The sequence below is a fragment of the Anoplopoma fimbria genome, chromosome 20, assembly GCF_027596085.1.
Source record: "Anoplopoma fimbria isolate UVic2021 breed Golden Eagle Sablefish chromosome 20, Afim_UVic_2022, whole genome shotgun sequence".
NCBI classification, from domain to species: Eukaryota; Metazoa; Chordata; class Actinopteri; order Perciformes; family Anoplopomatidae; genus Anoplopoma; species Anoplopoma fimbria.
The window spans coordinates 17,232,907-17,247,533 of record NC_072468.1 but is presented as its reverse complement, the minus strand read 5'-3'; the positions used below and the strand labels follow the sequence as shown (position 1 = coordinate 17,247,533).

Here is a 14,627-nt window from a genome sequence, read left to right as displayed (position 1 = left end):
ATGACAACCAAGATGGAAACACTTGATCCTTCAACTCTAACAGAAGTCACTTCTACTGTCACCTACGACCCTAAATCTGAGACAGTGACCTTACCGGGAGGGGTCGTCTCGGTGGCGGGCATCACCGTGGTTACCGGGGGTGTTGAGCTGTCTTGTGGATCCTGTATGCTGGCCTTTGGTTTTTGGGGAACTCTTATCGGCTTCAGTTGTATAGCTGTGGGGCTGTGGGACGTGCTGAACAGGTCCAAAGGAGGAACCTCTCACTTACTGGGACTGGGATTTGTGATTCTGACCATCAGTTTTGTGACGGTGGGAAGTGTGGTGGCATTTTACCTCCTGACGAAGAAGAAGAGAGAGATGACCAGAGAGCAGAGAGAGGACGGAAAAGAAGTTCTTGTAGAGAGTGGGAGGGTAATTAAAAAAGTCACAGTATAAAAAAGAATTATTGAGTATAAAAGAACCTTATGTAAAGTCTGCATTAAATAAAAGCGACTGTTCTGTAAATAAAACAGTCATATTGGGCAGGAAAAAACATTCAGATCGTTTACAACTGCTCCTCCCTTTGTCTTTCAATCTCAATTATGTAGAAATGCTGTTTTTGTCTTCAGGAAAACATAACATATTCCCTCATATCAACAGCGTTGTTTACTAGTTACTTTGATTATCAAGATTTTACATAAGATATGAGCAGTTTATATGTTTTGTTGTGTATGATTTGTTGCATTGATATAGATTAAACTACCCAGCAGCATATAAAGTAGTTAATACTCTGAGAGGGGCCATATTGCTGCCTGAAGAACACTTTATTCAATTTTCCTTGTTTTATTTTACATTTATTTAAGGGAAATAATGAATACAGGACATATACTTGTAGTGTTTTTTATATTTGGGCATTGCTACTTTCATTCAAGTATTTTGCAGTACCCCTTCCAACACTGCCTACTACAGTTTTTGCTCATGATGCATGTATTTTCTTTTGTTCTCAGGACTGGCTATATATATATATAGACAGACCATGTAGTGTATGTAATAAATGGTAGTGTATGTAATAAATGGACAACATGTAACATTTGTATGTTTATGTTTGTGAAAATGTACTCAGTATAAAATTGAGGGCGTGTGAATGTAGAGTTGTAGATGTAGATCAAAATGTAAACCTATGGACCACTGTTAAAGCAATATGTATAATCTACATTACGCTGTTTTCTGTATTGCAAAATGTTCATCATTTTGAGAAACAGATGCTTCTTCTCTGACATTGTTTGAAAGTATTTTTTATATATATATATATATTTATATATATTGGAGTACGAGCCATTATAATAAAGTTAACAGTACACAATAATAAGGAAGAGAGATATGTTTGTGATACATTGCTACTGGTATGGATGGAATGCATATTTTAGACTTCTAAACACTAAAGAAAAATAAAACATAGGGTTGAATTATTTTAGGCTTTTGTATCTCTGTTGCAGCTCAGCTGATTTATGATTGATGGATATGGTAGAGGGAAGTTTAAGGACCTTGTGAGATTTAAAACGAAAGGTAAATTCAAAATAGGCCAGCAATTTTGGAAAATAAATCATACTAGACTAACTAGAGAATAATAATAATTACAAAAAGTATTATACTACTGTATTACATAAATAATCACATCAAACATGTATTCTATTACTATATTATGTAGGGAATCTTTTAAGTGTATATTAGTAACCTACTTTATGCCCGATGAAGGAGCAATGATACTGCAAGTCAGGAGTGCTGAGTTAAGCTTGGTGAGATTGAAAAGATAACAAAGTATGTTTCTATTAAGAGAGCAATAAGGAATCTTGTAAATCAATCGATCCAAACCATCTGGCTCGACAGCAGTTGCTGCGGCATTTTGAACTTCCGTTGATGCTACTCTTTATACAGCTCTGCTCTAATCATAAACCTTACATTGTTTGGGGTACATTTTTTGTTTGCTTTCTTAATTTTTTTGTACTTTGTAAAAGTCATAGACTGTATACAAGAAGGCAAAAATGATTATTATTGAGTGAGTGAACTGCCCCTTTAATATAACTGTGGAATAAAGGTGGATGTGGAAGATGTACTATGTTATTATGTTCTGTTATGAATGCACTGCAGAGTGGGAGATATGAAGAAGTAAGGTTCAGAAAAGCAGAACAGGATCTTTAAGAGCTACTAAGTGCAGGTCAACCATGGATGTACAAAGAGAAAATGACAAAAACAAACAACGTCAACAAAAAAAACAAGGGGAGAAGAAAGAAAGAGAGGACCAAGAGGTTGGAAATGTGTTACCTCCATCTGCTGGATTTAAAACGAACTGTACAGTAACCCATGAAGTGACATTCCTCTCTGTGATTTACAGTAGGCCTTCATGTTGGTTCCTCCTGTCACTCACTGTATGAAATAGTAACTACCTTTGTCCAAGCTGTTTTTAACAGTGAATATTTTACAAGGAATTTTCTATGTAATGATGATTTTGCATGGATGCTGTTATATAAAAATAAACTAACTTGTAAACTTTGCCTTTTAACATTATACCTTGAATCACTTTACCTCAAAGCAGCGTCTCACAATGCAAAGATGATTGACTTTCTGACACCTTTATTAACACTTGGATTAACATGGGACAATAAACCAGCTACTTCTCAGGTATGTGAAGCATTTCCACAGGTACTATCCTGGACTGCATTACTGCGATCACCTGACAGCCCGCTGCAAACCTCCCTGGTCACGTGCCATCGTTCAAGTTTCAGGAAACTTTTTTTTTCTCCTTGTGAAAACAAAACTACCCTCGTCCCGCCTCCTCTTCACGACTATTGGTTACAGCCGACAATTGCAGCGCTCTGATTGGCCGGTTCGGGGACTTGGCTCCACACGTCAGACTCAAACAACACCCCCCTTTTTAAACTCGTTTATGTGTAATTGATATCGTCGCCGAAGAAAAAACGGCTGTAATTTCAGTATTTTTGGGCGGCTGTGAAATGAAAGTTATGAAGGAGTCAGTCGTTAAGGTGAGTGTTTTAAAAGGCAGCCGAGCAGCTCGACGACTCGGCTTGTTCTTTGGTCAAGTTACAACTTTGTAAACTTGCTGCCACAGGTCTGCCAAGGTGTCCACTGTCAGTCATGTTACTTATTTATACAGTATGGCAATTCAAGTGGGTCATTTCCAAAAGGGCTGTATTATTATTATTATTATTATTATTATTATTAGCTTACAATGAAGGCTGAGCAGCTTAAATGTAGACGCATACGTTTTCGAGGCTGTGAGTGTGTTTACATGCAAACGTACACTGAACTTTTGTGCATAATTATCTTTGACATACTGGTTTGGTTTGTCTCTCCTGTGCAGTACATTACATACATCCTTATGAGATGCCAAGATATTCAACAGATACATGCATTGTGTCTTTAATCTTATTTATTCATTATTTATCGTTTAATCATTTATTAAGATTAAACGCCAAGGGTCTTTAAAGCATGTTAGCGAGACTCTAAAATAATAAAATATATTGTAAGAACCATAAATTTGCCATATGCTATATATATATTATATATATATATATATATATATATATATATATATTATATATATATATATATATATATATATATATATTATATATTAAAAGCTGCAACTAACGATTATTTATCATCAATTAAGTCATTTTTTCTCGAAAAATGTTTTTCCACATTGACAAAACCACTAATTGAGAAAAAAATGATTCGACAAATAGTTAAAAAATATATTCAGTTTACAATTTCATAAGACACAATAAAGCTGAAGCTAGGCAATATTTATTTTTGCTTGAAATGACTCAAACAATTATTTGTTAGTGATTTCAATACATTCAACCCATTGAACTTCATTCAACTAACTTTTGTCTGCCTTAGAAAATGGTGACTTTATGGAGAAATCCGTGTGGGCATGAAAGTGTGAACTCTAAACTGTGTATTTGTCTGCAAGCTAAACACTTAACAAGTTACAGATCTTGAATGAATGCCTTTTAGTGTGAAACCAACCATTGAAATTTAAATGTCATCCTTACTGAGCAGATGCTTTGTGTGCTCTTAAACAAACTACATTAGTCACAGATTATGATAGCAGAAAAGCACATGGCCATGTTCAATTATTCATAAGCTTATGGTAATAAGTGGGTGGGGGGGATGCATGCCTAAGCTACATATAATTATATTTTCTTCTTTTCTTTCCCAGGATGGACCCTAAAATGCCCCCTGACATCCGATTAACCTTACAGTACAGTAACAACTAGTTTAATGCAGTCTAAGATGATGCTGCCTTTTTAAAGCATAAATGAAACATAAAGTTGTGAAGGATGGGTAGTGCCGGTGTTAACAGACGTGTTAGAAAGCCAGATAAACTAGTTGTAGTAGTTGGTGAGTAAGTATAGTCAGGAGATCAACAGAATTGGCTTAACGAGTTGTAAAATCATTTACCGTCTGTGTCGAGTTGAGGAAACCGTTTTGACAGTTAATACGGCAGATAAAGATAAGTGGGTGATGGAGTACAGTGAGAGAGTTCTTTGTGGGACAGGGGAGGTGGAGCTGGACCCCAACATCGTGAGTGAAGAGGCAGGGAAACTGTATTCAGAGCTACAGGTAAAGCAGCTATTTTCCAGTTATGTTTCCTTTTCCATACCATTATTGTTCTAACGCCATGTTTTTCTGAATGGTTTCCCACTCTGCTGCTTTGCCCCGTCACAGATAGTTATTGAGACCCATGGGGAAGGTGTGGTGGAGTCGCTGGTACCCATCTTTGTGTGGATCCTGGAGGGGCTGGCCAGCTGCAAAGCCCAGCTGAGAGACAGGGAGGAGGAGGTAGAGAGAGAACGAGCTGAGCGGGAAGAGCTGCTGGAGAGATACAAAGCAGAGAAATCACTCAGGAAAGAAAGTCAAGAGGTGCGGATTGTTGAAAGTGTTGATGTAGCGTGGCATATAATGTTTCAGGTTAAGTGTTTTTAAAGCGGCGAAAGTAGGCTGTTGTCTGTGCTCAAAGCTGTTAAATCATTTTGTTTTTTTAGAGGTATCTGGAGCTGGATGACCAAACTGAACAAGAGAGGAGAGCCATGAGGGGGAGGGAAAAGGAGAGAGAGCGGCGAGGGAGAGAGCTAGAGAAGAAAGCGAGAGAGCAGGCCGATCATTGTGAGTATTTGAAAGTCAACGGTGAGAATTTAAAAAAATTTTCATTCATCTTTCTTGTGCATGTCATGGATAGAAACATGTTAAACCTGGCTGGGGATGAGCTAGTCTATGAAGTTTTCAGTAATTCTAAAGCTACATGCTATTTTGTTTTTGCAGTGATGGCCTTGGAGGAGCAGAAGGTACATCTGAATAGAGAACTGAGCACCCTGAGGCTTACTCACAACAAGGTCAGATACTGCTGTTTAGTCTCCTGTAAAACCACATAGGGTCATTACTATATTTCTTAATTTTCACTGATGTTCTCTCCTTCAGCTGGCTCACACATATCGGGAACTTTTGGAAAAGAGAAAGGATTCTGAGAGAGATTCTTCTTTAAGGTTGTTCTTATTCAGCTCTCTTTTATCTGAAGTCATTTTTTATACTGTAGAAAGTATAACACAAAGAAAGGATGTAAGTGAAATTAAAGATGGCAGTTTGAGACCATTTTGAAAATGTAAATTAAGTTTTGCTTGAGACTTTTAAGAAAAGGATTAGCGAGAAAGCTATAATTTCATTTTTGAGCATTGAGTCTGAAAAATTGGTTTCTAGTAGGAATTTTCTAAATAAAATACCAGCTGTTGCTAGGTGTCAATCAAAAGGTAACAAGCTATAATTCAGCAATGGCAACAGTTCTGCAAGAAAATGGTGCAAAATGTAAGAAAGTGGTACAAATTCAAAATGTTTAATCAGGTGACTTTTCTTTACTATGTCTCACTGCATGTTGCGTTTAGGAGCCATGTGGGTCTCAAGAATAATGATTTTTCATCCAACCAAGTCTTGTCAGAATCCCATGTAAATGAAAAGGTAAACACATTCTGACTTTACACATAAAACTATATTTTGAATTTATTCTAATACAAGATTTTGGCAGAGAAATAGCTTTTGTGTCCTCCTTTTGTTGCAGATGATACAAAGACCACATTCTCTTTCTGGTCCCCCCTGTTTGGAAGACGTAGTAGCCAAGAAAGGAAAGGCAATTGACATTGCACTAAAGCCCTCCACAGATTCGTTTATCAATGACATCATAAGCACCACTCCTGAGCTGAGGCAATTTCATAGCAGTGGGAATGCAAGGTAATAATCTGAAACCATAAACTTTATTTTTTTTAAGTAGCAGATTTCAGTAAAACGAATGTGTAACCATTAACTAAACACAAGTTCACTTTAGCTCATGTTCACACAGAGCACATCAAAGATTCACGTAGTTTTTCACATTTCTTACTCTTTCACCTCTATCTTCATCAGCACCCCAGTGAGACCAAACACCAAATATCCACAGAGAGATGAGTGGAAGACCAGCGTGGAGGACGAGATAAGGCACGTGGAGGAGAACGAGCGCAAAGAAGAAGAGGTGCAAGGAGGAGAGAGGCAGGAGAAAGACAAGGAGGAGGAGGTGGAGGTGGAGGAAGATGATAGTCTGGAGTTCAAGCTGCGCAACAATGACTCTGTGTTCTCTGAGCTGTCAGAGCTGAGTCTGGATTATGTGGAGAGTGTAGACCAAGGGGCCAGTGTCAGAGGTAAATTCACAGATTTACAGAGCTGGTTGATGTGCTTTTGCTTCATCTTAACGAAAGAACAAACTGCCCAGGAATTAGACAGTTAACATTTTGCATAAACAAACAGAATAATGGCTGTGTTCTGCAATGTGCAGCATTGAAGAACAGAGTAAGTGATCACAGATATCAGAGGTAACTGAAAGTGTTTTTACCGATGAAAAAGTTCTCTTTCCGTAGGTTTCATAAAGCATTACTTCCTTTTTACTATTTCGCACCGTTACATTTAGTTATTTCTTTTTGGATGTGAATGAAGCGTAAATATGAAATCTGAGTTATTATGACCAATATTTATTTGTGTGTTCAAGCATTCCTTGTTGTTCTTTGTAGGCAGTGCAGACCAGTATGAGGAGATTCTTTCTCAGTATGAGGAACTGAAAGTCACCCAGTGAGTCCTATATTTAATTTCTCTGACCCTGTTGTGACTAGTCCTGTGTGCAGGGGGCTTTCCAAACATTTGGGTTTCATTTTTCACTACAAACAGAATTAATAAGTGGATAAAATGTTATAGTCACTAAATTATTGGAACTGTTTTCATTATTTTGTTACCATTGGGATTGTCTTCATTATCTTACATTGCTAGTCCTTTAATGTGTTTTATTTTTATTCTTTCAGTGAGTTAGTAGACTCTGCCCGTAAGGCTTTGATATCTCGGGTGGTGGAGCTCACTGATGACCGTTCAGCTCTTCAACTGGAGGTGACCTCTCTTGAGGAAACCGCCTCACGATTAGAGGGGAGGATGAAGGAGAAGGAGGAGGAAACTAAGAGGTGTAGAAGAATTTAATGTCTGCTAATTCTTTAACCTTTAAAAAAAATATATATATTGCATTTACTTTTGTTATCATAATTATGATATCATATTTTATGATACTTTATACTGCTGTAACATTAACTTTGTGCTTTATATCCACTATTTTTCCTAGACTTCGAAAAGAACTGGAAACTTGCCAGTCTGAGGATCCTGATGTAAGTACTTTTCAGATCTACTGTATCACTCAGTAATCGCATCATTGAAGGTTTTGTTTTAAATTTAGTAGCTGCAAAGTGGTCATTTGATGTATGAAACGGATGCATATATATCCCATTAAATAGCATGAATCTTTCCATGCAGGCCTCTCTACCCACATCCATGCGCCCCTTCTCTCGCTCTGAAATGGCTCGTGTGGTCATGGAGAAGAACCAATACAAGCAGCGTCTGTTTGAGCTGCAGGAAGCTGTAAGACGTAGTCAGACACTCAGGTAACTATGCTACTGAATCAACATAGTTGTATATATGTTTTTGTAACTTTGATGTCAGTTCTAATAGATCATTTACAATTAAAAACAATAACAATTGTGTTCCAGGTTTTTAATCTCCATCTTGATTTAGCGTTTTTTTCTCTCTTTTTTTTTTAGAGCAACAAAGGATGAGAGGTTAACAGAAGACAAAAGGTCAAGTGTTTGGAGAAAGTAAGTGTTTTTGTTATGATTTGACATTATACTGCATATCCATCCTCCTGTCAATTACATTTGCAGTTAAGTTGGCTGGAGGAGCTGTTAAGGGTAGCCTGGTAAACATGCATGCAGTAAAGTGTCCTTGTGATACTGAAATATTGTTATTGCAGAACACCTTAAATAAAACCAATAACATAAGAAACAATTTACCTTATTTAAAAAAAAAAACAAGGGGGTAATGCCAATATGGGGAATTTCGCCAGATTGCCCTCTGTTGATAAAGCAACCTGTTGTCAATAAACACATTAAAATATAAATTTCATAAAGCAGTGGGAATGTAGCTCAGGGTTCATTTGGTTAGAAGGACTTTAATATGCAGACGTTGGAGTTTAGGAGCTACACAAAATACTCCTCCTTAATATTGCTGTAAAGTATCCTGAGCACTGTGAGTGTTATAAATAGGTAAACAATGTCAGCTGAGCAATACGTGCCTGAGAGGGAAGAATCTTGGCTGTAAAGGCACTTGGCATTACATGGACACAACACAGGGCGACTGAAATAAACAATAGTTCTATGTAAATGCATATTTGGTAACTGCTGTAGTCAGACATAGTATGGTCTTTACACAATAGTGATAATTGTTTCTCTTTGTGTGTGTTTTTTTAAAGGTTCAACAGCTTGTTTGGCCTGTCCAAGGTACCCCTAATCCCACGTCCTGTCTCTGCATTTGCTCTGCCAACTTCTCCATCACTCAGTCGCTCTCCCCTGGGATCTCCACAACTACCGGCTGTCAGTCAAACTCATGCTGAGTAAGCTCATGTTTCTGTTTGTGCCACTCTTGTTTGTGCTGTTCTATTTACATCATTGTTTGCAACAGAATATAATCATTACAAAACGGCTCAGTCATGCTGATTAACAGCAGAAGCACTCTCTCTAGATCTGCTTCTCCTGCTGCTCTCTCTCCTCGTGTCAGGAGGCGAGAACTCTACAGAGAAATTCGCTCCCACATTTGGGGATCACTCGGAAAACGGCAGATGCACGGCTGGAGCACACCGCTGGCAAACACACAGGTAGAAACACACACATGGGTACACGGAAATGCAACAATCTGAGAGGGTATGTACCAGAGTACATGATTTTAAAATGCTTTTAAAGCTCTCCTGGCTTTTTTGAGTCTGAATTGTGCATTTATGTTACCATACAGCATTTATTTAAACCAAACCAATGAAAGAAAAAAAAAAAGTTGTCTTCTTACTCAAAGCATTTAACATACCCAGATCGGTACATTTCCACAATTCTAACAAACTGTCATCATTGTAGGAATCGCATGAACCTGTGCCAGAGCCTAAGAACGTGCCTGTTCTAATGCAGCTCAGACTGCTGGATCAAAGGGACTCCACAGCTAAGGTAGATCTCTTCACTGCCAATCTCTCTTAACTCAACAACCTAGAAGCCTTTAGAATAAACCTCTGCTGCATTTAAATGTGGGCCCTCACTTATTTTTCTCTTCAGCTGAACTGTGCGGTTGCAGTCACACCTGAGATCTCAGGAGAGGCCACAGTAAGTCTGTCATTATCCTGGTTAAATCACAACTGTAGTCATACTCTAATCACCATGTACAATGCCATCCAAGCATAAACTAACACTTTGTTTCATAACACTCATCTCTCCAAACTCCATATCTGTCCTTCTCTGCCAGTGTTCTGTGTGGGTAGTTTCTGGCCCTGCCTCCTGCACTGATATTACAGTGATTGATCCAGCACGGTCCAACACAGTACTGGATCAGTTCTGCCTCCCTCCCACAGCTCCTGCTCTCTGCATCTGTGCTGTGCCTCCTATAGGTCAGTGCCGGTACAATGGGCTGCAACAGCTGCCTACAGACAACTTATCTAATGTATTCTGTACTTGTATTGTAACGGATACCTGAAAACACTTGAAAATCATCTTACTTCCTGTCCTTTCTGGTCTTGTTATATCAGGTGACACTGCAGGAACTGTGTGGATCGGAACTCAGGAAGGAAGGTAGTGTGTGCTGAATAAACATGCTTTCTTCAATAGATAAAACTCTCTGAGTAAAATGCATGACAAAGCACTCTAACTTCCTCTCCCCCCCCACTCTTTCTCCCACTGTCTCTGCCTCACAGTATACTGGTACACTCAGCCTTTGCTGGCAGGAGGCGCTGTCTGCAGTCCGTTTCTCTCTCAGAAGGTGTTCATTCGCTCATGTGAGTTCTATGAACACTATATGTGATTGAATCACATTTTATATTTAAGTACTAGCATAATGTGACATTGAGTTATGTTCATGTCTTCATCAAGAAATCTTTGAAAATAAACTGCTTTTTGTTGACTCAATCTGACAGGCATTCTCAGGATCAAGTCATAGCTGGTTTAGCTGATGGGACTTTAGCATTTTTCTCACACAGTTCAGGTAATGTTTTTATGTTTCCTCTTCTTCTTAATCTGACTGTTTCTATTGATCAATCTCTTCATTTAGCATCCGTGACAAAAAAGGATGCATATTGGTGTTAATAATAACGAGATGAGTGCTGTGTTTGACAGGTGGCTGGAATCTACAGTCACACTATGTGATGCCTCTTGGAACAAAACCTCTGCAGCCCATTCGCTGCTGCCTAGCAAAAGGTGGCCGCTTGTGGGTGGGATATTGGAACAAAGTCCATGTGGTTGACGTTGTCAGCAAGAAGGTTGAGGTAAGAAACAGCCGAGGTACCTACATCGCTAAAAGCTTTCTGCATGGCTGTATACAACAAAATAACTAAAAGTTAAAGGATGTGTGTTTTTGTATTTGGGATGAACCAGCACTTTAAGCCAATACATATTGAGGCATTTAATGAGACATGAAACTTAAAATGGGTACTCCAGCAATTTAGTGTTGCATTTTCATAACGTTTGGGTACTTGTGGGTTTTTTTTTTTTTTTTTTTTTTAAATGAAGGGTCAAAATTGATTGAGGAGACGCCCTGACTTTTATTTGATAGTTTGGGTCTCCTTAAGAAATGACATCCCATTAAAATTGACCAATCTGGGTATCATATTATATCTCAGGCTAATTTACTTTCTAAGGATATGCCACACAAAGGCTTTGTAAGACAGAAAAGGCCACTTTTTTGTTGTTGTTGTTGTTGTTGTTGTTTTGGTCTCATGTTCACTTTGATATTAACTCAACCATCATTAATCCTTATTTGCCCTTATAGCAAACATTCTCAGTCTCTGAACGCAGTGAGCAGCAGGTCCGTTTCCTGTGTGCTGGTGGAAGTGGTGTTTGGACATCCTGCCGACTTGACCCGATCCTCAGACTGTTTGACTGGTCCACAGGACGGCCGCTACAGGAAGTCGATTTTAGTGCTTTGGTCACTAAAACATTAGGTGATGAGACAGTATTTCTTTCATATTTCTTGCAAATTCATTTACAGTTGGACATGTAGAGTGTGCCTATCTGTGATGTTATAATGTTAGCAAGCACAGTTTAAGCTCATAACAGTTCTGCTCAATGTTAAGTCATTAGCAGGACACTTTATAAATATTGTAGTGGTTTCTACAATTAACACTTTTGTTTCACTGTTCTTCATTGAGGAAATACATTGAAACCTGTGATATTTATGAATGTTAGCAATCTTTGTGGCTTTAACAGTATGTGCAAATTGTTCTGTAGGTGTGTTGCAGCAATTCATAATCAATCTGACTATAGCCAACGTTTAAAAAAACAAAAAAAAACAGGAAACTTCAGCTAACATGCTTGTGTCTCCCTCTGTAGGCCAGGCCTTCCTGACACTGTCACCTCTCCAGATCTCGTCTCTCACAGTCATCTCTGGTCGTCTGTGGGTGGGCACAGGAGGTGGTGCCATTTTCTCCATCCCATTATCCATAAGTGAGTTTAATTTAGATTGAGAGTACAGGTTACTTGAATCTTTATGCTCAATCTAAGATTAACTATACTGATCGTCCACAGCATCAGAGGCTGTTTCCATCCCATATTGCTCCATTTCATCAGCCCAGCTGTGTTACCATGGACATAGACAAGCTGTCAGGTTCATCATTGCCGCACCTGGTAAGAATCGGATTGTTTTAAACCAAACATGCCAAACGTTTTATAACAACTTGTTAATTCAGGGAGATCCTTCAGAGTGTGCTCGCATGCAGTATCTGTCTTGTAGTGACATCTTTGCCCAACAGGTTGTTTGATCATCCCTCCTGGCAGCATCAATGTCACTTCCTCTCAGCTTATCCTCAGTGGAGGAGAGGGCTACGTCAACTTCCGAATCGGTGAGTTGAAGGAAAATATCATTGTGTAAAATTGTTTAAAACTGTCTGATGCATTGGAGCGGCTTTCTAGCTATATGTTGACTTTATTTACTGTTTAGGCAGGGCTTTGTTTATGTGGTGCCTAACAGAGCCGTACACTTTTTCAGGAGACGATGCAAATGAGGGATCTGTTGAGTTGTCCCAAGATACAACTCAGCGGTCTGAACGCAGTCAAATGATCATCTGGCAGAATCCCACCCCCTCTATGCCCAGCCCTGCCCTCTGACATTGATCCTCTCCCAGTTCTGTCCTTTTTGGAAAGCGATAAAGACGGAGCAGTAATGTACTGTACACCAGCAAAGCTAGAGACAATTTTGGAAATTGTGCTTACATGTAACTGAATGAACAAGCATCTCAATGTGGGAGCAATATAATCCTTGTTTACCTCATTAATTTTGAACAACAATCTTTTCACTGGAATGTTCAGATGGATATTGATGCCTTACTGTTTGCCTTCATCTAACTTTATATAATTTCTGGTAAGAAATTCAGCTGCGTGATTGTTAATAGCTTTTCTTTTTTTTCTTTTTCTTTTTTACCTTTGCACTAACAATACATTGAGTATTGACATACAGCTCTTTATTCCTCCCAGGGGGCACCAGGTCTTTCTGTGCAACATCTATTGATCATAAAGTTTAACTTAATAATGTGGCTGCTCTTGAAGCTGTTGTGTACATACTTTGTTGTTAACTGTGAACTGGAAACAGGTATTGATCATCTCTCAGTGTACTGTACAGCACAGACAATCAGACTCTTCTTATCTTCTGATGTGAACTTTTTTTGATTTTTCAAATTCTTCCCCTTCACATTGCATATGGTGTTACTACAAACGTGCAATTTTGCATGTGTCTGTATAAAAAAATGTGATATCCCATCTTTTAAATGTACAACTTCAGTGAAAATTATTTATTTTCTCTATCAGTTATCTGCCTAATGTCTTTGGATTTTATGTTTTCAGTTGATTTCACTATCTTTTGTAAAATAAGGGAGATACATTCATAGTGTCAGTATTTATGTGCAATTACAGGTTTGTGCACTCATTGGGTCTCCTTATGCTTCTTGGAAAGTAAATGAGTATTTGTTGACGCTCAAACTGTGCAAACATGATTATTGTCATTAAAATGTCTTAAATGGTTAATGTGTTAACTTTCATTCTGAGTTACTCTGCCTTAAAACTGGTGCCACAAAATAAACAGGTCAGCAGATGAATACAACGAAACAAATAATACAGCAGATTCACCTTTAATCTTCATATACTAGAATTCATAATAGAGCGTATTGCATTACAACCCTGAGTGTAGTACACATAAAACTACTTAAGCAGAGAGGATACAGATTATCCCAGTTTTCCTGATTAAAACAAACAAAATCACTTTATTTTTTTTCATGGGAACAAGGTGTTTCGTAAGTCCACAAGAGAGGTCTTTGTAAAGAGAACGAAAAGCAACAGTGACACTCCTTTGCCTCAGGCAGTTTTGCCTTCAACCTGGTTAAAACAGCTCTTTGTGTAACAGTCAAACAGTCAGTCAGGTAATTGTCATCTTTGGGTCCCACCTCCTATGACGGGCTGCTATGAGTCCTGGGGATCCGTATCCTGCGGCTCAGGGAATGGGCCAGGCGATCCATAGCTCCATCGACAGTTCTCCCAAAACCCTTTTTGGAGGTCAGACCCTCAATGTTGCCACTGTACCACATGACCCAGCCTGCCAGGGACATTAGTACCAGCAGAGCTCCTGTGTACACAAGCAGATCCCCAAAGTCTCTGCCTTGGATCTCCAGTGGGGCAAAGACTCCCAGTAGCAGAGATATCACACCCAACAGGTCCATGAGAACAGCAAACACCAGGGCCAGCTTACAGTGGGACAAGCCGTCATATTTAGGCGCCATGGCTGCACTGAAAAAGAAAGGGGAAGATGTTCTGAGGAAATGTGGTTTTGTCTTTCGGACATGTCAGTCCCATAATAATAAAGACTTCCACAGACAAATAATCTCAACTAATTAATGTCATTAATGCACTTACATGGGCCAGTGATCATTTACCTACATAAGCACACAATTCTTTTTAAAATAACACATCAACGTGATAAGAACATTTACAATACTGGCTTCT

General features: G+C 38.7%; 2 protein-coding genes across 3 annotated transcripts; both read left to right on the top strand.

Annotated features, from left to right (window-relative positions):
• LOC129109299 (transmembrane protein 100-like) lies at positions 1 to 4,234 on the top strand. The gene is made up of 2 exons (XM_054621329.1): positions 1 to 411; positions 4,223 to 4,234. Exons 1-2 carry the CDS (start codon positions 1 to 3, stop codon positions 4,232 to 4,234), a joined length of 423 nt encoding a protein of 140 aa, XP_054477304.1.
• si:dkey-17m8.1 (C-Jun-amino-terminal kinase-interacting protein 4) lies at positions 2,923 to 13,646 on the top strand. Of its 2 annotated transcripts, none has more exons than XM_054621291.1 (28): positions 2,923 to 3,020; positions 4,223 to 4,626; positions 4,732 to 4,926; positions 5,049 to 5,169; positions 5,326 to 5,396; positions 5,482 to 5,546; positions 5,940 to 6,012; positions 6,113 to 6,282; positions 6,454 to 6,725; positions 7,092 to 7,149; positions 7,377 to 7,529; positions 7,685 to 7,727; positions 7,873 to 8,000; positions 8,157 to 8,210; positions 8,864 to 9,004; positions 9,169 to 9,265; positions 9,516 to 9,602; positions 9,708 to 9,755; positions 9,895 to 10,036; positions 10,175 to 10,217; positions 10,340 to 10,420; positions 10,559 to 10,626; positions 10,758 to 10,906; positions 11,410 to 11,581; positions 11,970 to 12,083; positions 12,165 to 12,263; positions 12,389 to 12,478; positions 12,625 to 13,646. In XM_054621291.1, exons 2-28 carry the CDS (start codon positions 4,528 to 4,530, stop codon positions 12,741 to 12,743), a joined length of 2,952 nt encoding a protein of 983 aa, XP_054477266.1. In that variant the 5' UTR covers positions 2,923 to 3,020; positions 4,223 to 4,527; the 3' UTR covers positions 12,744 to 13,646. The 2 variants fall into 2 exon arrangements, with proteins under 2 accessions (XP_054477266.1, XP_054477265.1); XM_054621290.1 differs by having other exon boundaries at positions 9,133 to 9,265.
• The last annotated feature ends 981 nt before the right edge of the window (positions 13,647 to 14,627 follow it).

What these genes read in the sequence shown, in the direction of transcription:
- LOC129109299 (XM_054621329.1), top strand. Translation starts at nt 1, where the DNA reads ATGACAACCAAGATGGAAACACTTGATCCTTCAACTCTAACAGAAGTC.
- si:dkey-17m8.1 (XM_054621290.1), top strand. Translation starts at nt 4,528, where the DNA reads ATGGAGTACAGTGAGAGAGTTCTTTGTGGGACAGGGGAGGTGGAGCTG. An exon ending in GAGGAACTGAAAGTCACCCA is followed by an intron (nt 7,150 to 7,376) that starts GTGAGTCCTATA and finishes TTATTCTTTCAG; the next exon opens with TGAGTTAGTAGACTCTGCCC. An exon ending in CACCGCTGGCAAACACACAG is followed by an intron (nt 9,266 to 9,515) that starts GTAGAAACACAC and finishes TCATCATTGTAG; the next exon opens with GAATCGCATGAACCTGTGCC.